This window comes from Gossypium hirsutum, chromosome A12, assembly GCF_007990345.1.
Source record: "Gossypium hirsutum isolate 1008001.06 chromosome A12, Gossypium_hirsutum_v2.1, whole genome shotgun sequence".
NCBI lineage: Eukaryota > Viridiplantae > Streptophyta > Magnoliopsida > Malvales > Malvaceae > Gossypium > Gossypium hirsutum.
In genome coordinates, this window is record NC_053435.1 from 14,723,154 (window position 1) to 14,749,991 (window position 26,838).

The 26,838-nt window shown below is 35.7% G+C and overlaps 1 protein-coding gene across 1 annotated transcript; it reads left to right on the top strand.

Annotated features, from left to right (window-relative positions):
* The first annotated feature begins 4,818 nt into the window (after positions 1-4,818).
* LOC107954542 (abscisic acid 8'-hydroxylase 3) lies at positions 4,819-7,544 on the top strand. Its single transcript, XM_016890132.2, has 9 exons — positions 4,819-5,147; positions 5,385-5,709; positions 5,796-5,945; positions 6,031-6,282; positions 6,367-6,453; positions 6,533-6,611; positions 6,692-6,798; positions 6,913-7,031; positions 7,116-7,544. Exons 1-9 carry the CDS (start codon positions 4,897-4,899, stop codon positions 7,219-7,221), a joined length of 1,476 nt encoding a protein of 491 aa, XP_016745621.1. The 5' UTR covers positions 4,819-4,896; the 3' UTR covers positions 7,222-7,544.
* Positions 7,545-26,838: the final 19,294 nt, after the last annotated feature.

Below are 26,838 nucleotides of genomic sequence, written 5' to 3' on the forward strand. Positions count from 1 at the left end.
AATTTCGATGTGTTCAGCAAGTGTAGCGATGGTATTGTCATCAACAAGTGCAACGTTTAACTTAATAGGGCCCTCATCAAGGTAAAAATCTTTTGAGTTCCTCCACTTAGATGCAAACTCATCCCAGGCAACTCCCGAAGGGAAGGGAACATTAAAACCTAGTTAATTCGTATCTACCTCGTAGAGGGCGTCGAAGTCAACTTTGCAAGCATTGTTTTAAGACTTGAGTATGCAGAAGTATGTTTGACTTGAGCTCAAGAGTGAGACTGCTCAGAATTTCAAGAGTCTTCTTATTGAATTGTTTTAAGGCTACTGCTTGTTTCTGCTTTAAGCTAGCTATCGCAACCTCATGTTCTACAATGATTTGGCTTACAGTTGCCTTGTGCTCTTCAGCAGTTCTCTTCAACTCAGCATCTAAGGCCTCGTTCCTCTCTCTTTCAGCCATGACCTCCCTAGATAATTTATCATTTCTTTGTGCAGCTCCCAATTTCCTAGTGAGCTCTCCATTTTGTTTGTAGAGAACTTCATTTTCCTCTATCATTTTAAGGTATTGCTCATAAGTGCTCTCTAGTGATCCTTCAAGCTCCTTCTGATTAGCCTCTACCCCATTAACACTTTCATCAAGGTCCAAACTGATCATGGTGGCCTTAGCTAGGAGAGCTTGTAGAAAGGAACTGAGTTTCGACAAAGCACATTTCTGCGAACCATTAGATGACTCAGCGGCACACATTCGCCTTTTTGTAATTTCTGGCACAGAAGCTTTTCACTTCTTAATCATACTCTACAATTCCCTCGTGCTCAGACACCTGCGACTTGGGAGTAGCTGGCCATCATCTTCAATAGGAGGTAGAGGAGGAGGAGAAATACAAAGAGGAGCAGGAGAAGGGGAACTACCATAAGCAACAATTGAAGAGCTTTCGCAAGCCACAGACGTTGAGCTCATCGAGAGAGAAGTAAGAGTAGTGACCATCATAACAAAGGGCCCAACATGATCTGCCCTCCTTTTATGACAAGACTCTAGCCTTCCATTATTTGCCTCCTCTTCACTGTTGATAACAACATTAACAATTTCCACATTGGTCTTGCGCATATCCACTTAAAGAACCTCGCAAGTCTATAGCTTTGTTAATTTCTTGAGATACACTAGTAGTTTCCTCAGATTCGCTTCTAGAACTGCGAGTTGTGCCTGCACCACCAATAATTCTAGTATCAGCAGGAGTAATTATCAAATTAATATTGGTATTATTTTCTTCCCGTGCTAAGACCACCAGAATCTAAGGGCGAGATTTCATTTTACAATAACTATAAAAGAAGTTCTTGGGTTCCTCTTTGAATCCTATCAGGATTAGACCCAAGTCATTGTTGGCATCTTTGGCTACGTGGCGTTATGTCTGTTTTTTAGGGTCCGCACCTAATGCCTCAACAACTTCCCTACTGTTACATTGCCTATACCTATTGGGGTTAATACCTTCCAAACAATATCAAAATATGTTCCTCACCACGGTTATAATATCTTTAATAACTAGGGAAATTCCAACATGAAGCCTTTCAAGCAGGGCTTAACCACTATTTGTCCTAACAGTTTGCCTGAATGAACACATGTCCCTTCTTAGCGCGAACCACTCCGTGGGAAAATTAAATTCGTCGGTAAGCCTGCATCTTACCCTAATATATTTTCCCCAATTCAACCAAATATTAGGGCATCGATTCGCAATTATAGTCTCGCCTTTATCGTGAAGAAAACAATAAGAAAAGCCTGACAAATTCCCTTAGTTTTGGGCTTTTAACAGTTTGGAAAACTACGAGTTGTGGTGCTTCGTTACGTTGCCAGCAATTGATAAAATAAGCCACCACGATCCACCTAGAGAGCCCGAAAAGTTGACCAAGAGCGATCTAGTACTCTTGAAGGAGATGGCAGAAGAACGAATGCAAAGGCAAATGGGACCCCGCTTTTAGAGTATGGAGGGGAGCAAGAAGTTTCCATCACTAGTATTGCTAAGCCTGTGTGGCCCCTCAGGAATGGAGAATTAATAAGCAAAATTAGGGATTTGAATCCTCCGTGTGCCTAGCACTCGACTCATTTCTTCTTCTTTTGTAGCGCAGACAAAGAAGTTGGCTTCTACAAAGACCTTCGAAGCAAACTCTCGTGTGGGCAACGGGGAATTATTCGACCACCAACCTCCTCATTCTCGACTTATTTCCAATTTAGGAAGAAAAGAAAAAGGACAGAGGAAAGCTAAAACCTAAGACGAGGAAGTTACCAAGATTTACCTTGAAGAAAACCTCAATAGAGTTCGCTTATAGAAAATTTTTAAAATGTAAGTTTAGGGTTTCTAAAAACCCCTTTTAAAGAAGTTTCTCTTCGTCACATTTTGACGGTCCAAATAACTAAAGGGCACAACGGTTAGATACAAACAGGCACGATCCACCTGTACACGTGGCAAAGTTAATATCATGTTCTAGTGGTCATTACGTATTCTACAAGTTGTATAAATACGAAGTGATGGCTCAAAGGAGCGCCACTTTATAACCCTCCTTAGACCCAATAGGTGGGACTAGATTGTTATATAGATTGACAATTTATTAAAAAAAATCTTTGGATTGTGATGATGTCGTGGAATGATATAATCCCATCAATGAAGATTAATTCACATGGAGAAACATATCCTAAGAATCAGATTAGATTGATTATACCAAATCCATTGGATCAAGGAAGTTTGATTGGACTAAAACTTGAAGCCTTATTTGCCAACAGTCCATTTTTACTTTGGATATCATTATTATACTGTATTTAACTATTTTAGTTGTTGTTTAGAAATGATTATGATTGATCTTTAATATGTTAACAAGTTTAAAAAATCTTTATATATTTGAAAGACTTATATAGATGGATGTACTAATTTTTTTAGAGCCCTTTATTTGTTTAGTAAGGAACGTTGTTTTGTAAAAGAGCATTTTGACAATAAAATCTTTTTGTGAATGGTTTTACTAGCTAAATTTCAAATGGAGAATTTAGTGATGAGAGGTCTAGTTTTATAAGTACAAAAGTGAGGATTATTCACTAGAATGTATTTGAACTAGGATTATTGATTGTATTGAGTTCAAATATAGTTGATTAATATCACTGAGCTAAGCTTCACGGACTTAGGGAAATTGAACCGCGTAATCAATTTTGTTGTCTCCTATTTTATTGTGGTTGTTGCAGTTTGATTATAAGTGGTCACTTTCATTGTCACTTCTACTTATACTCTTTTTCTTGTAAATTCACTACTAGATCAGGTCAACATGTATCATTAAGATTACTAGAATGTTTTTCTTCTATATATGTATTTTTCAACGTATGAATTATCACAATCTCACCTACAAATGAAGTTATGAATACATGTTAGTATGATCCAACTTTGCTTTTTAAACTATGTTGAGGTTGTGTTGTTAATATGAGAAATCATTTTTAAGAATAACAAATGTCCTCTCAACTACATTAGGAAAATTTGAAAGTCTGAAATTAAAAATTACGTGATCTATCTTTTACTTGAATCTAACCCTTTTTTCTCAAATGATATTGTACCTTACAACACAATTGAACAAAACTTTTTGTATATGCATAAACTTTGTTGATTAACATATGCAATTTTTAACCTATATTTTTCTCCCTCAAACAACATTTTTTAACTCTAGAATTTAAGGCGAAAACCAACTTTATAACCCTTCAATTATAATAGGTTTTATAAAGTTATGCTTAGCAAACCAAGTTTATAATTTTTTTTAATATTTCAAGTCCTATTGTTACACACAAATTAAGTAAAAAAAATAATATAATTTTTATAAAAAAATTATAAAATCCTCAATAGCTTTTATAATACATTCAAATACGTGTTAATACAAGATTAATATAGAATTTATAATATAGCCATCAGAAACCTAATTTTTTATTAAGTTAAAAATTATGTGTAATATTTGAAATTTATGTATTCAATAACAAATCCTTTTTTATCCAATAATAAATATATAATTGTCCTAAAATTAAAATATTTTATTTCTGAATAAATTTTATTTTTTAAAATTAAATCATATTATGCATTTGGAAAGTGTTGGTTAATTGATAATTATTTGTAATTAATTGTATAATTATTCTCAGTTCTTAATTTTAAGTGAAACCCATTAATTTTAATAATTATTTCATCCTAAAAAAATCAAATGGAAATAAAAATATTAAAATTTAAGATAAAACTCATATAATATTAAAAAATATTTTATTTCATCAATCATTTCTCACTCCTGCATACATGATTGCAGTCCAATCATTAATTTTCTTCATTTTGGTAACAAACGCATATTTGACATTCTCAGTGGTTGTTTAGCAACATTCCAATCTTCTGTCAAAGGAATCTCTACCAAAGCATAAACTGAACTTGGGCCTTTTTGGACTTTTTCTCCACTGTATCATGAGAAAAATGAATATCAATTTAATCTCTTCTCCTGTTTATGGCGATAATAGTGACTTTACCTTGTGTCTTATGTGAATCTTTCGTGGTACTATCATTGCCGAATGCCACGGTTAATAAGGAATCTCTCGATTACTGCATTCGAGATGATTCCTCCAATTTCAACTTGTAGTCCATATCATATTTATTTAGAATTATATATTTTAATCTATATTTTATTCATGGAAATGTGTTAAGAGCTGAGCCTTTAAAGGGAATATATAATAGAACTTGTTTTTACTTGGTGAGAATCTTTCCAGGTTTAAATCTAAGCATCAAACCTAAGATTGTCCTCATTGCAAAGCATCATATTTAGAGTTTGTCTCGTTAACAACTCACTTCATCAATTTATCCACTCCAATGCACCTCTGAACCATACAACAAAAACTTTTGTTGTTCCTCAAAGCTGAAAATGTTGAATCTATCAGTGGAAGGACTCACTTTGGTAGTACAGAACCATTATGGTATTCTCATCGTTGCAGTGCTTTCAATAACAATAACATCTCTTCTATTGAAAGCGTGGGGAAGCACTGTCGACTTAACCGATGAAGATGGCATTCCTGGCCGATTGGGATTACCTTTCTTCGGCGAAACCTTCTCCTTCTTTTCGGCTTCTTACAGCACAAAAGGATGCTATGATTTTGTTAAACAGCGGAGAAAACAGTTTGTGATCTCTATCTTCTTCATCTTCAACTTATTTTCTACTTCGTACAGTTATCTGTCATTTCTAGCCCATTGATTTTACTATTGAAACAGGACATGATTTAAGCAACCTGTTGTCCTATTTTATCTATATAATCTGATTTTACTAGTTGACTATAGGATTAGCCCTATGCATACAGAGTTTATCACCAGGTTCTTATGAAAACAGGTATAGATTGACTAATCTGATGAAAACAGGTATGGGAAGTGGTTCAAAACAAGAATACTCGGAAAGACTCACGTGTTCGTTCCGAGTGTTGAGGGGGCAAAAACGATTCTAGCCAATGATTTTGTTCATTTCAACAAGTCATATGTGAAGTCAATGACAGATGCAACTGGCGCAATGAGTGTGTTCTCCGTACCGCACAAGATCCACACAAGAATCAGACGTCTTCTCTCCGATCCTTTTTCCATGAGTTCTTTGTCCAAGTTTGCTGTAAAATTTGACAAGATGGTATGTGAAAGGTTGGATAAACTAGAAAAAAGTGGGAAAAGCTTTAGAGTCATTGACTTCAGCTTGAAGGTAATAAAATCATTCATGATGTCATAGAAACTAGTGTTCATCAAATTGGGATGAATACAGTTAAGTAATTAATCTCTCAATTGCAGATAACTTTTGATGCAATAGTGAGCATGCTGATGAGTGTCACAGAGAATCCCTTGCTAGAACAGATTGAAAAAGACTGCACCGATGTTTCGAATTCTATGTTATCCATTCCCCTCATGATTCCTGGCACCAGATACTACAAAGGCATGAAGGTACGATGAATGGCACCAATGCGAGGCTGCTGTTCAATCTCTAATTGTTAAGTTATTGATGCTATAACATAAAGAATTTATACAGGGACGTGGAAAGCTGAATGAAACCTTTGGAAATATGATTGCCAGAAGACGTATCGGAGAGGAATATTTTGATGATTTTCTGCAGACCGTGGTCGATAGAGATTCGTATCCAGAAGATGAAAAGCTTGATGATCAAGAGATCATAGATAACCTAATAACACTGATACTTGCGGGGCAAACCACCACTGCATCTGCTATGATGTGGTGTGTCAAGTTCCTATCTGAAAATAAAGATGTACTCGACAGGCTTAGGGTGAGGCTTTTCATCCACTGTGTTAACATGTTAAGAATTTATAAACAAAAGTCCACTTAGATGATTTCTTTTCCCCATCCGCAGGAAGAGCAATTGTCAATAGTCAGAAATAAGGCTGAAGGAGCCTCACTCACCCTTGAAGATCTTACTGAAAAGTCATATGGCTTCAAGGTTAGAACATAAAAAACAACTCTTTCTTTACTCCATATCTTGATAGCCATGATAATTTACTTAATAATGCACTATCCAGGTTGTAAAAGAAACACTGCGAATGGCAAATGTCTTGATTTGGCTTCCTCGCGTTGCGATGGACGACTGCATAATTGATGGCAAGTCTCCATTGTTCAAAACAACCACCTCCATTCTTGAATTTAAGTCTGTTAATGCTAATTTTCACCATTGCTTGCAGGGTTTGAGGTAAAGAAAGGGTGGCTTGTAAATGTTGATGCAACCTGTATACACTACGACCCTAATGTGTACAAGGACCCTACACGGTTTAACCCTTCAAGATTCGACGTATAACCTCTACCAACCACATGGATTTTCTTCTCCTCTTTGCTATTTAAGAGTTCCAACTATCTATCAGTCATGGGATCCTAACATTTTATCAATATTTTCATGATGTTCCAGGATTTCCAGAAGCCCTACAGTTTCCTCCCTTTTGGAGCAGGGCCTAGAACATGCCTAGGCATAAATATGGCAAAAGTGGCAATGTTGGTGTTTGTACATAGACTGACTAGTGGATACAAGTAAGATATTTCCCATCATTCTATATATACATGTAGACATATATTATGACATCTTTAAGATTAAACTTTGCAACTATTGTGTAGATGGACACTTGATGATCCAGATAGCTCCCTAGAGAGGAAGGAACATATCCCTCGACTCAGAAGTGGTTGTCCGATAACCCTCAAGGCATTAAACAAGGGAAAGTAAGCTGGGATTATCTCCGGGAGAATTCGTTCTCCATCGTCAAGGTTTTCAAAGCAAAAGCAAGGATCAGAGTTAAATGAAACTATGTATGAATAAAATCTCCTGCTTTAGGCGGTATCAAGAAATAGAGGCCATCTTAGCCGCATTATCTATGATGCATGAAAATAGGTTTCTCTTTAGATCCAATTAGGTACCGTACCAAAATATCATTGGTAAAATGAAAGTAGTAAGTACTGTCCTGGTGAGGAATGATGTGTGCTTTTGTATGTTGTATGAAAGAGTTAGCTTGCAAATAAATAAACACAAGTGTGATGTTTTCTAGCTCATTACTCAGACTCGGGCAATTCCATCAGGATTCCACTTAAGATTCTAATTCCATGAATTGAATACTGGATCAAATTTTTTTAAACTACTTGGATCAGTTCAACAATTTTGATCCAAACATCAAAGGGGCATACTATTATTATTATTTTATTTGAAACAAATTTGTTTTGTCAGATCAACGGATTTGTACCAATCCGGAGCAATTCAGCTCAAGAAAATATTTTATTATTCAACTTTTAAGTCTTTGGCTTTAAAATAGTGGTTAAAAAAGGGTAAAGTATAAAAATATTACCTATAAATTACATTTTGATGATCGAAAATTAATTTGTTACAAAATTATCACTAATATTATTAATTTGTAATAATTTTTTCTGTCACTGAGTTGTTATTTATGTAGCTGAAAGTTAACGTAACACATTAAAACATTGTTTAAAAAGAAAATTTTAAATTAAATTGCACATTACTCCCTATAATTTTTTTTTCTATTTGAGCTATTTTGATTATTTTTCTTTAATCTTTCTTTTTTTTCCCTTTTGTAGACACCAAATTTCATCCAAGTCCAAATCAACATTTTGTGATAAACCCAATTTAATTCAAATTGAGATACTTGGAGTTATATGTTAAAAAAATTGGAAATCGTAAATTAATTGGACTAAGCCAAATTTGATTTGGCCAATTTTTCTCCCTTTTTAAGTACATTTTGGGTTTTCGGCTTATCTAGTGTTTTTTTATTCATTAGTATATGTATAAGATATTTTACAACATGTTTTTTTTTTTAAAATGAAAAAATTCCATTAAAAGTCTCAAATTTTAGCTTAATTAGAAAAAAAGCCAATTTTAAAAGTTAATTAGCAAATTTGGCCCCTTTTTTTCCAAATTTAGAGAAATAAGTTGATTTTGGAGAGAGAGAAACTGGCATTTTCGTCCCACGGTAAGTCGGTGCTTTTTGCAACGGCAAAAAAAAATTCAAAGATTTTATTTTCAAACGGCTAGAAATTTTTTTCGATATTATTAAATAAAATTTATCTTATTGCGAGTGGAATTCATAAAGGGTGTTCACTCGAAGACGTAAAAATGGTAGGCAATACCATGCCCATGACTAAAGTAGTATGCAACCACCAATTTTATTTTTTTGTTCATTGGCCAACACATCTCTCGGTACAATGTCGCCAACACAGTTGATTCCCAATTTAGTCACCCTACTTTTAAGTTGACTAGTTGTAGGAGTCACCTTAAACATATCAAATTTATCTAGCATTAGAAGACTCCTGATTAACCTCGTTATGAATGCTCACGCATATTGTTGTCTTTCAAAAGCACTAGTAGAGTTGTCGATATAGGAGAAGTTGTTTGACACTTTGTCTAATAGTTGGTCATAAATTGCACTCCAATCGCCAATGCACACTACCCCTATAATGACTGTCTTAATGATACATCCTCGAGTGTAATTGTACACTTGTCGAAAAGATGGAATGTGTGTCTCAGGTCTCCATATTTCCACTGAAGTGTTGATAAGTGCATGCTCCAATTTAGTTCCCTCGAGCATACGCGACACATGCAAGAATCTCGCCTCTTGCAAGTGTTATTCAATAACATGTGGTGCCCTCGCATTTAAATTATGTATATACGTCTCGATAATTCAATCTTCGGTCTAATCATATAAACATAAAAAAATTATAAAATTGATAATTTTAACAACCTAATAATTATATTAATTAAAATAAATTTTAATAATATTTTATTACCATTTGTAATTGGTCAAGTCTACGTGTAACTAACAAGGTTTTGGAAATCTTAGGGGTGTTGTAACCTTCCTTACACATAGTCGACTGTTGAACCTAATTTTTCTCTGGATTTCAGTGCGAACCTTAAAACTTTCATTTTTAAAGGGAATTTAAATTTCTTAATAAAATGTGATTTTATGGGTAACTGCTTATGTTACGGGCCACGGATGAAATCTTGTGACCATTGCACATAGAACGCCTCATAGAGGTCAACTTATTAAATGGGGGCTCATTTGACCTATTTGAACTGGCCCGATTCGTGGAACCCGTGGAGAAGCCTATCTACTTGAAGCCTTGGTGGTCTAAGGAAACACTCCAGTAAAACTAGAGTTACTTGGGTAAATAGTGTAAATCTTAAAAGGATAAGATTGTATAGAGTTTAAATCTCATAGGACTTTTAATTCTAGATGGGACTAATCTTAACAATTGATGTAAATCAATTTATACTATTGAATTTGGGGGAGCTCATGTGACACCCCTTACATGTATTCAATGCCGGAACAGAGCTCGAGGCATTACCGGACTTTCATCACAAACAATCATATAAATCGAGTCATAAATTTGCGTCCAAATTAAAACCATTCATATTCAATCATAAAGTCCCTAATACAATACTACGAGGCCCAAAACATGCTTTAAAAGTGGTTCGGGACTAAACTGATAACTCGAGGAATTTTATAAAACTTAGAAAATTTTTGCCATGCACAAAGGTCATAAGCCCGTGTCCCTAACCTATGTAACTCTCTGTTTTGTAATGCATGAAAAATTTGATGTCACGCGGCCAAGTCACATGCCTGTGTGCTAGGTCGTGTGGTTAATTTAATTTTCGTAAAATAGGTGCAGACTTCAGAAGGTCGGGACACACACCCTGCCGAGGCCGTGTCCCTCACACGGCTGAGACACACACCCATGTCTCTACCCGTGTGCTCAATTCTGAGCATTCTGTTTCTCAAAATTTAGGTGTAGGGGACACACGGCCAAAACACATGCCCATGGGACAAACCGTGTGTGACACACGGCCTAGACACACGCCTGTGTGTCTACCCGTGTGGACAAAATAAAGGCTGTTTACCAAGCCATTTGCCACCTTCATTTACACCTACACGTACACCAATTCAATGGGACAATTCAAGGCATACTTAGGTAACCAAATCATCCACAATAATTGCTAAAACATGTTAATGTGATACCATCATCTACAATATACATGACATTTCATTATGCCAAATCAAACATACCAATTTCGCATTCAAAGGCATCCACACACACACACTTTCATTATGTATAATTCTACTTAGATTTTTCTAACATACCAATGAGCCAATACTTAACCATTCATCAATAACCCATTAAGCCACACTCAACCATTAGCCAAGCATTAATAAACCACATCACCAACAAGGCATTGGCACATGCATGGATATATATAATATATAAGCTTACAACCAATTCAACCAAAATAAGCCAAGTTACATGGCCAAAGACCACATCAAACCTTTGACAATTACAAGCCAATACATTTGGCCAAATTCATAACGACACGTATAACAAAATGACTAAGTCCCTATACATGCCATATACTCAAAATGCTAAATTGCATCAATACCCAAAATGATAGTTTTGATAGTGTGAGGCGAATCTCCGACGATCCCCAATCCGAGCTAGCTTGGCGAAACTATAAAACATTAAAAATAAATGGAGTAAGCTATATGTTAAAATTAAGTGACCCAAATTCTTATTTAAATAAAATACGATAGAAAATAAAATAAAAATAAAATTCATATAGAACTAGACTTCTTTTTTTATTTTAGAATAAGGTTTTTTAAACCTTATTAAACTCCATCTATTTTATATTGATTAGGATAAGGTGTTTCAATCCTACTAGAATATGGCTTTACAAGCCTATAAATAGACATAGTTTATTCCTCTTGTATTGATTCAAATTTTTCGACATAGTGAATTTTCTTCTCCTCTGCCCGTGGTTTTTTCCTGAAAGGGTTTCCACGTAAAATTTGTGTGTTCTTTATTTTATTTATTTTATTTTATTTTATTTTTCATAAATTGGTATCAGAGCTTTCGGGTTATTCATCTCGATCACGATAATGGCGTCTTTGAAGTATGAAATTTCACTGTTGGATCGCAACACCAGATTTGCGTTGTGGCAAATTAAGATGCAAGCAGTTCTTACACAAATGGATCTGGAGGATGCCCTGCTAGGGATAGATAAGATGCCTTCAACATTAACAGATGAAGAGAAGAAGCGTAAGGATCGAAATGCGTTAACACAATTACATCTGCATTTGTCCAACAAAATTTTACAGGATGTGATGAAAGAGAAGACTGCTGCTGCATTATGGAAGAGGCTAGAACAAATATGTATGTCGAAAACTCTAACAAGCAAGTTGCATATGAAGCAGCGTCTTTATGCTCATCGTTTGGAGGAAGGTGCGTCTGTACAGGAAAACTTAACAGTGTTTAAAGAAATTCTCTTAAACTTGGAGGCCATGGAGGTTCAGTATGATAAGGAAGATCTAGGGTTGATTCTACTTTGTTCGTTGCCCCCGTCTTATTCAACCTTTAGAGACACGATTTTATATAGTTGCGAGTCTCTCACAGTTGATGAGGTTTATGATTCTTTAACCTCGTATGATAAGGTGAAGCATCTTATGGTTAAACCCGACTCTCAGGGAGAGGGTCTCATTGTTCGTGGGAGACAAGATCGGAATGCTGATGATGATCGTGGTAGGACACAGGAATGGAATCTTCGTGGTAAATCTAAAGGTAGATCGAAGTCTTCAAACAGAGGTAAAACTTGTAACTTCTGCAAGAAGAAAGGGCACATTAAATCTGAGTGCTATAAGATACAAAATAAGATTAAAAGGGAGGTTGCGAATCAAAAGGGAAAACAACCAGAAAATTCTGGTGAAGCTGATGTTGTAGAAGATTACGGCGATGGTGAACTTCTAGTTGCTTCTATCAATGATTCTAAAGTAAGCGAGGAATGGATACTTAATTCAGGCTGCACCTTCCACATGAGTCCCAATCGGGACTGGTTTACAACTTACAAAACAGTATCTCAAGGTGTTGTTTTGATGAGAAATAATGCTTCGTGTAAAATCACAGGTGTTGGAACAGTTAAAGTTAAGATGTTTGATGGAGTTGTCAGAACACTTAGTGAGGTACGACATGTTCCAGAATTGAAGAGAATTTTAATTTCGTTAAGTACTCTTGATTCAAAAGGGTACAGATATACAGCTGAAAGTGGGATTTTAAAGATTTCCAAAAGTTCCCTTGTTGTGATGAAAGGGCAAAGAAAAACTTCCAAGTTATATGTTTTGCAGGGTTCTACTATTACTGGTGATGCAGCTGTCGCTTCCTCTTCCTTGTCAGATGATGATATTACTAAACTTTGGCATATGGGCCTAAGGCATATGAGTGAGAATGGCATGGTAGAATTGAGTAAAAGAGGACTTCTTGATGGGCAAGGAATTTGCAAACTAAATTTCTGTGAGCACTGTGTTTTTGGGAAGCAAAAGAGAGTTCGATTCACTAGAGGAATCCATAACACGAAGGGAATATTGGAGTATATTCATTCTGATCTGTGGGGGCCATCCAAAGTGCCTTCGAGAGGTGGAGCTAATTATATGCTAACCTTTATTGATGATTTTTCCAGAAAAGTTTGGGCGTTCTTCCTAAAGTAGAAAAGCGATGTGTTTTCCACATTTAAGTGTTAGAAAATTATGATTGAAAAACAGACAGGAAAACAGATAAAATACCTCCACACAGACAATGGCTTAGAGTTCTATTCTGATGAGTTTAATAGATTGTGCAAGTCAGAAGGGATCATGAGACACTTGATAGTTCGTCATACTCTACAGCAAAACGGCGTTGCAGAACGAATGAACAGAACGATCATGGAGAAGGTTCGATGTATGTTGTCAAATGCCAACTTATCGAAGTCATTTTGGGCAGAAGCAGCCTCTACTGCATGTTTTTTAATCAACCGATCTCCATCCGTTGCCATTGAGAAAAAGACTCTACAAGAGGTATGGTCTGGTAATCCTGCTAATTATTCTGATTTAAAGATTTTTGGGTGTCCTGCGTATGCTCATGTTGATAATGGAAAATTAGGACCGAGATCCATTAAATGCGTTTTTCTTGGTTATAAAGCTGGTGTAAAAGGGTATAAGTTATGGTGTCCTGAAAATAGAAAAGTTGTGATTAGCAGAGATGTTGTTTTTGATAAAACTACTATGCTACCTAACTTATCTCTTAAAGAATCTTCCAATAAAGAAAATCAAAAGCAGGTGGAGCATCAGATTAATACAGAGTCAACTCCTCAAGCCAGAACAAAAGTTGAGAATAGAGTTGTTTCTTCACCACAATACTCTATCACCAAAAACAGAACTAGAAGAGAAATTAAACCTCCAAAGAAGTATGCCGAGGCTGATCTAGTTGCTTATGCTTTAAATGTGGCTGAAGATATAGATGCGAATCAAGAGCCATCTAATTATTCTGAGGCAGTTAGCTGTGAAGACTCAGAAAAGTGGATGTTTGCTATGCAAGAAGAGATGGAATCACTCCACAAAAACAGAACATGGGACCTTGTGAAACTTCCTAAAGGTAAAAAGGTTGTTCGTTGTAAATGGGTGTTTAAAAAGAAAGAAGGGACTGTAGGAGTTGAAGAACCCAGATATAAAGCAAGGCTTGTTGCAAAGGGTTACAGTCAAATTCCAGGAGTGGACTTCACAGATGTGTTCTCTCCAGTTGTTAAGCATAGTTCGATTCGAGCTTTGCTTGGTATTATGGCCATGCATGATTTGGAGCTTGAGCAGTTAGATGTAAAAACTGCATTTCTACATAGAGAACTTGAGAAAGATATTTACATGCAACAACCAGAGGGTTTTATAGTCTCAGAAAAAGAGGACTATGTTTGCTTGCTGAAAAAGTCCCTTTACAGTTTGAAACAGTCACCAAGACAGTGGTACAAGAGGTTTGATTCCTTTATGACTTTTCATGATTTCAAAAGAAGTAGTTTTGACAGTTGTGTTTACTTTAAGAAAAACAGTGATGGTTCTTTTGTGTATCTACTTCTTTATGTTGATGACATGTTGATAGCAACAAAAGATAAAGGAGAGATAAGAAATGTCAAAACCCAACTAAGTAAAGAATTTGAGATGAAAGATTTATGACCAGCAAAGAAGATACTTGGAATGGAGATTCTCAGAGATAGAAAAACAAGTAAATTGTACCTAAGTCAGAAGGGGTACATTGAGAAAGTTCTTTTCAAGTTCAATATGCAGAGTGCTAAGCCTGTTAGTACTCCTTTAGTAGTCCATTTCAGACTTTCATCAGTTTTGTCTCCACAATCAGATGATGAGATTGAGTACATGTCACATGTTCCATACTCTAGTGCAGTGGGATCTTTTATGTATGTTATGGTTTGTTCACATCCAGATTTATCATATGCAGTCAATGCAGTTAGCAGATACATGGCGAATCCTGGTAAAGAACACTGGAAAGCAGTTCAGTGGATTCTAAGATACTTACGAGGTACTACTGATGTTTGCTTACAGTTTGGAAGAACTAAAAATAGAGTCATAGGGTATGTTGATGCTGATTTCGCTGGAGACCTTGATAAAAGAAGATCTCTCACAGGTTATGTCTTTACAATCAGAGGTTGTGCAATCAGTTGGAAAGCCACTTTGCAGTCTAGAGTCGCTTTGTCTACCACTGAAGCTGAGTACATGGCAATTACTGAGGCTTGTAAAGAAGCTATTTGGTTGAAGGGACTCTTTAATGGACTCAATGAAGACCTTCAAATCAGCACAGTATTTTGTGACAGTCAGAGTGCCATCTTTCTTACAAAAGATCAAATGTTTCATGAGAGAACAAGACACATTGATGTTCGGTATCATTTTATTCGTGATATTATTGCTCGTGGTGATATTGTTGTGAGCAAAATTAGTACTCATGAAAATCCTGCAGACATGATGACTAAGTCACTTCCTATAACCAAGTTTGAGCATTGCTTAGACTTGGTTGGTGTTCAATGTTGAAGTTAAACCCTTAAGGGGTTTTATGGAAGAGGTGGAGAACTTGTTTATTGAAAGTTCGTGATGAAGAACTTGTTCATTGAGAATTTGTGTCAAGGTGGAGATTGTTAGAATTAAGTGACCCAAATTCTTATTTAAATAAAATACGATGGAAAATAAAATAAAAATAAAATCCATATAGAACTAGACTTCTTTTATTTTATTTTAGAATAAGGTTTTTTAAACCTTATTAAACTCTATCTATTTTATATTGATTAGGATAAGGTGTTTCAATCCTACTAGAATATGGCTTTACAAGCCTATAAATAGACATAGTCTATTCCTCTTGTATTGATTCAAATTTTTTGACATAGTGAATTTTCTTCTCCTCTGCCAGTGGTTTTTTCCCGGAAGGGTTTCCACGTAAAATTTGCGTGTTCTTTATTTTATTTTATTTTATTTTTCACACTATATAGCTTAGTAAGCTAGTATGTAAGAAATAAGTAAAACTTACCATACATTCAACATTGAAATAATTTAATATGACACAATGTAATTTACCATAATATCATAATCATAATTTATACCATCACAAACTTACCTCGGATTCGTCATTTCACGAATTTAATAAACATAAGCTTTATGTACATACCTGTACCATCACGAAATGAACTTACATGTATTCTCATCTTTGACATACCTGTGAACCACTCAGAATAAAAAAGTCAGATACTCGAGAATTTTGCACACTAAGTGCCACATATGTAGCCAATGCTACCTAAGTCTCATAACTTATAATTGCTAGCTCTCGAGCTAATGACGGGCCTGCTCACACAATCTATCATTCCAGACGTATCTACACGGTGCTGCTCACACAAGCTGTCAAGTAACCGCAACATATGCCGGTACACTCAGCCACCGGTAGGATGTACAGGACCAGCACCCAGATCACATAGTCACGTAACACATGGTAGCCTTAGTGACATGTCTCTTGTAGCCTAATCTATTCCTAAGATTCAAACGAGATTTCTTACTTGTCGAATCATCGTCGAACTCGCTCGTAGAATTAAACTCGTCCACATAATTGGTCATACAGTTCATGCAATATTAAAGCATTTAAATACAATTATTTTAAAGCTTATTTAACATGCGAACTTACCTCAGTTACCAAAACAACTATTAGTTCGATTTAGTTCACAACCTTGTTCTTTCACCGGTGTAAACTCGAACTTCATTTTTCATGATATATAATATCAAATTTAACTTATTTAATCATCATATTATTCAATTCAACCCAAAAATACACTATGGAAAAAATTACATTTTCCCCTAAACTTTTGACATTTTACATTTTAGTCCCTAGGCTTGTAAAATGATTTTCATTCTATTTCTTCATTACCCAAGCCTAGTCGGACCTTTTTCATGCTCATATCAAACCACATTTTTCATTTATTCACATTTTATGACACATTTTACACCCTTTTACAAGTAGGTCCCTTTTTGACATTTTCATCAAAAATTACTTTGTAAATGTTGTTTACCTAACATCAAACACACATTTTCTACCATTAGACATCAAAATACATGCTTATTCAACATGGGTAAAATTTTATACTTTTATTTTCTTTCAAATTAGTCCTTAGAATAGCTAGATTAGGTTGAGACAACTTTAAAAACATAAGAATCATGAAAAACAGGGCAAGAACGGAGAACAGACTTACAATAAAGCTTGAAAATGGCCAAAACCCTAGATATGGACTCCCTTGAAATTTCGATATAGAAGGATAAAGATAAATAAAAAATTTGACTTATTTTTAGCTTATTAAATCATTTAATTACTAGTTTACCAAAATGCCCTCAATGCAAAACTTTGCAATTTTGTCTAACCATGTCCATTTTTGTCCATTATGAAGTATAATGGTCTAATTACCATTTAAGGACCTCCAATTTAGAATTTAATAACAATTAGAAATATTTAACTTATAGAATTCAAGTTTTGCACATATTGTAATTTAGTCCTTCTACACAAATTGAGTACTCAATTGATAAAATTTCTTAATGAAAATTTCACACAATCATTCAATCATGCTGTAGACCTTAAAGAAATAATAAAATAAATATTTCTACTTCATATTTGTGGTCTCAAAACCACTGTTCCAATTTGACCCAAGAACAGACTGTTACAGCTCAACTATAAATTGAGGCATCTCCTTTCATTTCTAATCACTTCACTCATAGTTTGAATATCTTTGAGAGCTTTTACTCAAACAATTGGCATGCTTTTTTCCTTTGGATTTTCTATTCTTCATTGTTTTTTTTTCTTTGAGCTGCTTTTGCTACAATTCGGCGCCTTAGAAGAATTTTGCGAGAATCCTCAATTTGTGAGATTTAGGCTTACTTGGGCGCATTTGAAGTGAATAAATTGCTTAAGGTCACATGGATTGCGAAATGAAAGGCCTAGCCCCATGACAGTTGGTGTCAGAGTAAAGGTTACGAAGGCACCGTTGATATGTCGAAAGGAGCAAAGGAGCAGAATGTTCTGATAGAGACCCGTGGGAGGTCTAGGAAATAAAACAGATCAAAGGATATATTGTCGGCTTTGAAAAGTTGTGTGGTTCATCTTGAGGAATCCATATGGGAAGTGAAGGAAACACTCGAGGTAGTGAAGACACGAACTGATGGTTAGACCCGATGAGAGAGCCTTTCAAAGAATATGTGGTAAAGGGCCTTAATTCCAATATGGGCGTAGTGGAAACACTCCTCAATACTACTATAGGTAAGCCAACAGAAAGGAATGATGCTCTTGAATCTACGATGACAACTATAAACGAAGAAAATGAAGCCATAGTGACGGCTTTGAACGCAAAAATTGATGAGCTTAAATGAGAACTTGCGGTATGTAGAATTGTTATGGGTAAAAGGGTGTTGAGTAAAACACTGTGCCGAGAGATTGATGTCCCCAAATTAGAGAAATTTAAGGGGGCAAGGTCTGTGAGGGAAGTGGACGACTTCGTGTGGGAGATGGAGCAATTCTTTCATGTCATGGGGACCAAGGATGATGATGCTAAACTAAATATTGTTGCTTGATATTTCACTGATTTTTCTCTTCTTTGGTGGAGTCGTAGGTCCATAGATTAAAAATATGGTTAGACTATGATTGGGATTTGGGAGAAGTTCTAGAATGAGTTTAAGGAACAATTTTACCCTCAATCTGCCGAGAAGGAGGTTTAGGCTAAGTTGCATCGATTTTCACAATGAGGCACAATTTGAGAGTATGTGAAAGAGTTTAGTGAACTAGTGCTCCAAATCACGGATCTGAGTAAGAAAGAGACATTCTTATTTTTTATGGATGGTTTGAATCCATGGTTTAAGAAGGAATTGGAATGTCAAAGGGTTCAAAAACTATCAAAAGCCATAATCGTGGCATATTATTCAATCGAGCTTGTTTCGAAGAAAGATAAGTTCAAGTCTTTTAAGTCTAAAGGGAGGGGCAATGATGGGGAAGATGAAGATAGACAAGTTGAGTTTAGCAATAGTAATGGTGGCCATAGTGGTAATGGGAAACCACAAAATGGGAAGAGAAAACCCGAAAAGTCGTGAGAAAAGAAGAATAGGTCATTAAAATGCTTCATTTGTGAAGGTTCGTATGTGGTGAGCAACTGTCCGACATGGTCTGTGTTTTCTTCCATTAGAGAGGATGATTAGCCAAAAAAAGGCTCAAATGAGGCTTGGTTCGATTGTGTATGGATTCGAAGCCAAGTGTGGCAATGAGAATGAGAATAAGCCAGTAAAGTACTTTTGGTGCTGTGGTCCATATAGGATGCGATATTGTCCAGAGTAACTAAGTTGTCCATAGTCACTAAAGAAGTTGAAGTGGAGCTTGTTGAGGATAAGATATTTTAATTTAAATTAATGATGCTTAAATTTCCTAAGAGACGAGGGATCACAAGCATAAAGGGTTGATGTATGTGGACATCAATATTGCAAGTCAAAGAAATAGTGTTTTTATTAATACGAGGGCATCAAATCTGTTCATATTGGAAAAAGTTATGGGTGAGCTTGGTATTTTAGTGAGAGAGTCAACTACAAGATCAAGACTGTTAATTCCAAAGTGGTCCCGATTAATGCTTTTTTGGTTCTTTTTGTTGAATGTATAGGTATTCTGGATACTCGACATGTAACACCCCTAACCCGTATCCGTCGCTAGAGTAGGGTTAAGAGGCACTACCGGAAAATCGAAACATTTTGAATCCATTTCACAATCTAAAATTTATACATCATCATATCATAACCAAACATCCATATAAAGCCCCATTCCTAGGTCGTCGAAACCCTAAACATGCTTTAGAAAGAAGTCAGGACTAAACCGAGCACATACAATTTTTCCAAAACTTAAACATTTTTCTAAGTTATAAAGGTCACATACCAGTATGAATAGGCCGTGTGCCTCACAAAGCATTAGACACGTCCGTGTGTCTAGGCTGTGGCAAAATAGGGCATACATACTGACTTCACCACACGACCTTAAGACACACCCGTGTGTCTTGGCCGTGGTCGAAACTGACTTAGTCACATGGCCGACCACACACCCGTGTGACTAGCCCGTTTACCCTTCGAAATGGCCACACACGCCCATATACCAAGGATGTGTGCCTCACACGGCCACCAGACACACCCGTGTGTCTAGGCCGTGCTCAAGACAGACTTGTATAACTAAGTTACAGCAGACACACGGTCGAGACACATGCTTGTGTGCTCAACCGTGTGGGGTGAAATTAGGCTTGTTTTAAGCCACATTTCCCACCTATCTCAAGTACACCAAATCCATAACATTTTTGCATCATTTGCATACATTTATGGTCAACCAAATCAACCAATTCATACATATTCCATGCCATTCAAATACCATCTAATTTACTACTCAAATCTACAACCAAAGTATACCAAATCAATATACCAAAATCATTGCAAATTATATAAGTTTCAAATGTATAAAATCACCATCTTATCACTTATTTCATACCACAAAATTTATCACTTCAACATTTCACAATTAAACCATCATATAAGCAATATATACATCATATAACTTACTTAGCAAACACACCATTTAGGCCAACTTAATAGGATAAACATATCAACATCTACAAGCCAAAACTCATGGCTAATATTCACAACACAAAACATATCAAAATGACACTAGCTTATACATGCCATATACCATATATACAACTCTCAAAATGGTACCACAATAGATGTCTGATAGTATGATTGATGTCGCTGACGATCCCTAGATTCGAGCTGCTTTAAATACTATAAAACAGAGAACATTTCACACAGTAAGCTTTAAAGCTTAGTAAGATTGTACCATAAATAATCCACAGTTTATATAATACGAAACATCAACTAATAAACACTTAATAGTTTACAATTCATCCATCAATTCTATTCCATCTCATTTAATATGTTCATATGAATTCATCAAACTTCATACACATAGTATCATCTACCACATAGGTATCGAACATACCTGAACTCTCCCATATTTATTCATTCCATCTTCACATCTCGTTCAAATACATTAATTCATTCAAAAGTCTTTCTATGCTTTAAGAATTCACACACTCAACACATTAATGATTAGCCGAAGCTATAAAGATCTTGCACACTTAGTGCCATCTCAACTAACCGGAGTTATCTCGGTATTGCACACTTAGTGCCTCATATAGTCAAAGCTATTCCAACTCGCACACTTAATGCTATTCATAGCCGAAGCTGTTTGAATCGCACAATTAGTGCCTAACATAGTCGATTTTTCATCATGTTCAAAACAAGCTTAAATATATACAATTTATATATTATCAAAACATTAAAACATAAATTGTAATATCATTTATCACGTATGAACTTACCTCGTACTCAGAATTGACGATTCGGATCGTTTACTCTATAAACTTCGATTTTCCTCGATATAAATTCGAATTCCTCTTTTCTCGAGCTATATGTTTTCAAAATTAACCTTTTTATTCAACAAATCATTCAATTGAATCCATATACACATATTTAGGGCATTTTACAAATTAGCCCTCATATTTTCACATTTTAGTCCATAATAAACAAATTCATCAAAAATCACAATACAAAACATGTTTATCTATCACTAAGCTTTCATATTTCACCATTTTACATCATAAAACTCATGAATTCATCAATGGCATCTCATCAAATTATCAAAAATTTCATAAATTTAAGCACGGGCTAGCTAGAGCACTTAACAATGATCACAAAAACGTAGAAATCATCAAAAACCGAGCTCAAAACATACTTTAATTGAGCTAAATGAGTGCCGAAATATCAAACCCTATTTTTAGCTTCTTCTTTGCTTCATTCGACCATTAATGGATGATAGTGAAACCATTTTTTTTATTTTACTTAATATAACATTAATCATCAATTACCAATTTAACCTTTAATAAACCATATAAAATCACATAATATAATGCCATTAATGTCCACTAACATTATCAATGGTCTAATTAATTACAACTTAAGGACCTCCCATTTACAAAACCATAACACTTAAACACTTTTAACATATAGCTAGTCACTTTTACATTTTACGCGATTAAGTCCTTTTTCACAAATCGGACATGCAAACAATAAAACTAAATCATGAAATTTTCATAGATATCAATTCACATAATATAAACACAGAAAATAATATTTAAATATTTTTTGACTCAGATTTATGGTCCCGAAACCACTATTCTGATTAAGGTCTAAACTGGGCCTTTACAACTCTCCCCCTTAAGGATTTTCGTCCCCGAAAATCTTACCAGTGAATAGTTTTGGATATTGTTGTCTCATAGAATCTTCGGCCTCTCACGTAGCCTCTTCAACACCATGACGATGCCACATTACTTTTACTAATGGAATTTTCTTGTTTCGTAGTTCTTTAACCACGTGAGCTACGATACAGATCGGTTCTTCTTCATAAGACATATCAGGCTGAATTTCAACCTCAGTCAGGGAAATAACATGCGAAGGATCTGATCTGTATCTTCATACCATTGATACGTGAAATACGTTTCGAATCTTTTCTAGCTCAGGTGGCAATAGCAATCTATATGCAACTGGCCCAACAGCTCAATAATTTCATACAGTCCGATGAATCTCGGACTCAATTTGCCTTTACGACCGAATTAAAGTATTTTCTTCTACGGAGATACTTTCAAAAACACTTTGTCTCTGATTTGAAACTGAATATCTTTTCTTTTTAAATCGGTATATGATTTCTGACGATCCGCAGCTACTTTTAGACTATCTCGTATTACTTTCACTTTTTTTTTGCTTCTCTGATCAAATCAACCCCGTGAATTTTATTCTCACTAAGCTCTGTCCAATACAACGGTGTTTGACATTTGAGACCGTACAAAGCTTCGTAAGGAGCCATTTTGATACTCGATTGAAAGCTATTATTATATGAAAATTTAATCAGTGGCAAATATCGTTCCCACGTATCTTCAAATTCAAGAACGCAACATCTCAACATATCCTCGAGTATCTGAATTATCTGCTCGGATTGACCATCCATTTGCGGGTGAAATGTAGTGCTAAAGTGTAATTTCGTACCTAATACATCTTGCAGTTTCTTCCAAAATCGTGATGTAAACCTCGGATCTCTATCCGAAACAACAAAAATAGGTACTCCGTGCAATCTCACAATCCAAGAAATGTACAACTTAGCAAGCTTATCAAGTGAATAATCTATACGAATCGAGATGAAATGAGTCAATTTAGTCAATCTATCAACAACAACCTAGATTGCATCTTTCTTACTTGGTGACAAAGGTAATCCCGATACAAAATCCATCGTGATTTTGTCCTATTTCCACTCTGGAATCATAATCGGTTGAAGCAATCTAGACCGAACTTGATGTTCAGCTTTAACTTGTTGACAAATCAAACATTTTGAAACATAGTCCGAAATATCTTGTTTCATACCATGCCACCAATAAAGCTGTTTCAGATCATTATACATTTTAGTACTACCCAGATCAATAGATAGACGACTTTTATGAGCTTTTTTCAAAATCATCTGAATCAACTCTAGAGTTCTCCGAACATAAATCAGACTTCGATTATCAACTCGAAATTCTGAATTAGTATCCAAATCACATTGAACCCGTATTGCTATCATTTATTATCAACCTTCTGAGCCTCATAAATCTGCTGAATAAATAACGATCTCACTTTCAACTCAGCTAAAATTGAACCATCATCAGACATACACAACTAAGCATTCATAACACGCAATGAAAACAATGATTTCTGACTCAAAGCATCAGCAACGACATTTGCTTTTCCCGGATGATAATTGATAACAAGCTTATAGTCTTTTAGTAGTTCTAATCGTCTTCTCTGTTACAGGTTCAAATCTTTCTGAGTCATCAGATATTTCAAGCTTTTGTGATCGAAATAAACACGATATTTCTCACCAAACAGATAATGGCGCCAAATTTCCAACGAGAACACAATAGCTGCTAATTCCAGATCATGCGTCGGATAGTTCTTTTCATGCGGCTTTAATTGTCTTGAGGCATAAGCTATGACTTTTGCTTCCTGCATAAAAAAATAGCCTAAACCATTCAAAGATGCATCAGTACATATCACAATTCTTTACCCGATTCTGGCTGAACTAACACCAGAGCTTCAGTTAATAAAGCTTTCAATTGATCAAAACTTTTCTGACACTTTTCAGACCATTCAAATTTCATATCTTTCTAAAGCAATTTCGTCCTAGATCTATCAATGTAATAACTTTAGTATCATAGAGAGTAAAAGTACCAGTAATAACATCTAGAGATGATGCTTCTTCTCGTGCTTAAATAGCGTAGGCTCGTGCAGGTGCTCTAGCATCAGATCTTGCTGTAGTGTCTCGCGTCACACCTCTACCACCACTCACATTTCCCGTGTTTCTCAGTGGTCTACCTCTAGCTGCAGTGTTACTCGACGTCATGTTCTGAGCATTATCTTTTTCAGCTAACTCTGGGCAATCTTTTATAACCACAACTGTAACAAGCTCTGTTATTACTTTTTCCCCAGTAATATCCAAAATGCCGTCTTCCACATTGTTTACACTCATGCTTTACATCCTTTGCGTTGCCAACACTTGATACTAAGGTAGTTTGAGCTTTAGGGTAGGTATATTGCTTTCCACGATCTCTATTCTGATATCCCGCTGAAGCTATCGATCAATCAATAAAATCTCTAGATTTTTTTTGACAAAGAATGATAGAATTTATTCATTGATCTCTTCCTCGAATCTCTAGCCTCTAAATCAGCTTTTCTCTTTTCTTTGCTGAGATCTTCAGCTTTACAGGCCCTCTTAACCAGTACTACAAATTCTTTCAGTTCAAGTATCCCGACTAACAGTTTTATGTCTTCGTTCAATCCATCAACAAATCTTTTACATATGATCTCTTCAGTAGACACGTATTCTCGAGCATACTTGCTCAAACATATAAAATTTTTTTTGTATTCTGTTACAGTCATCCGACCCTATTTCAACTCTAAAAACTCTTTATTTTTCTGATCAAGAATCTCTGACTTATGTACTTCTTCCAGAACTCGGCCTGAAAGAATTCTCAGGTAACTCGTTCTCTAGGAACCACCGATGTCAACGTTTTTCAACAGTGATATGCATTATCCCTAAGCAAAGATACTATGCATTTGATACATTCATCTGGAGTACAGGAGAACTCATCGAATACTCGGATAGTATTCTCAAGCCAGAACTCAGCCTTCTCGGCATCATCAACTATAGCTCAAAACTCTTCAGCCTCATGTTTATGAATCTTATCAATAGGTGGCTTACTCAATTGAATTGGGTCTATTACTTGTGGCACAACCAGGACTTGTTGAAGAACAGGTCAGGGTGGAGGTTGTTGAACAGCCGAATTCGTTCGTTCGAATTCCGTGAACCACTCAGTCATCATTTGGAAGAAGGTTTGCGTAGCCTCTCTTCCCTGACTACTAGATATCAGCTTAGATTCGGCCGACGCTGCCTCTTTAACGGGAACGAGCATATTGCTTTCAACATCATCAACTATCACTCGTTCGGGATCCATTAGCTATATGAAAAACACATTTTAACTGTCAGGAATTATCACACTATCGCAGTTTATATATATGACATGTATAGCTAGACTTACATACACTACGTTAGTCCTAGAATCGACTAAATTGTAGCTTTGATACCAATCAAATGTAACATCTCTAACCCGTATCCGTCGCTAGAGTAGCGTTAAGAGGCACTACCAGTCAATCAGAACATTTCGAATTCTTTTTACAATCTAAAAGTCATACGTCATCATATCATAATCAAACATCCATATAAAGTCCCATTCTTAGGTCATCGAGACCCTAAACATGCTTTAGAAAGGAGTCGAGACTAAACTGAGCATATACAAATTTTTCCAAAACTTAAATAGTTTTCTAAGTTATAAAGGTCACACGCTCATGTGAATAGACCATGTGCCTCACACAGTATTAGACACGCCCGTGTGTTTAGGCTGTGGCAAAATAGGGCATACATACTGACTTCACCATATAGCCTTAATTCACGCCCGTGTGCCTTGGCCGTGGTTGAAACTAACTTAGGTTACACGACAGACCACACGCCCGTGTGTCTAGCTTGTGTACCCTTCAAAATGGCCACACAATCCTATGTGCCAAGGCTGTGTGCCTTACACGGCCACCAGACACACTCGTGTGTCTAGGCCGTGCTCGAGACTGACTTGTATATCTAAGTTATAGTAGACACATTGTCGAGACACACGCCTGTGTGCTTAACCGTGTGGGGATGAAATTAGGCTTGGTTTAAGCCACATTTCCTACATATCTCAAGCACAACAAATCCGCTACATTTTTGCATCATTTGTATACATTTATGGCAACCAAATCAACCAATTCATACATATTCCATACCATTCAAATACTATCCAATTTACTACTCAAATCCACAACCAAAGTATACCAAATCAATATACCAAAATCATTACAACTTATATAAGTTCCAAATGTATAAAATCACCATCTTATCACTTATTTCATACCACAAAATTTATCACTTCAACACTTCACAATTAAACCATCATATAAGTAATATATACATCATATAACTTACTTCGCAAACACACCATTTAGACCAACTTAAGAGGCCATACATATCAACATCTACAAGCCAAAACTCATGGCTAATATTCATAACACAAAACATATCAAAATGACACTAGCTTATACATGCCATATACCATATATACAACTCTCAAAATGGTACCACAATAGATGTTCGATAGTGTGATTGATGTCACTGATGATCCCCAGATCTGAGCTAGCTTTATAACACTGTAGAACAGAGAACATTTCACACAATAAGCTTTAAAACTTAGTAAGTTTATACTATAAATAATCCA

What these genes read in the sequence shown, in the direction of transcription:
- LOC107954542 (XM_016890132.2), top strand. Translation starts at nt 4,897, where the DNA reads ATGTTGAATCTATCAGTGGAAGGACTCACTTTGGTAGTACAGAACCAT. An exon ending in ATGTACTCGACAGGCTTAGG is followed by an intron (nt 6,283 to 6,366) that starts GTGAGGCTTTTC and finishes CCCCATCCGCAG; the next exon opens with GAAGAGCAATTGTCAATAGT. An exon ending in TTAACCCTTCAAGATTCGAC is followed by an intron (nt 6,799 to 6,912) that starts GTATAACCTCTA and finishes ATGATGTTCCAG; the next exon opens with GATTTCCAGAAGCCCTACAG.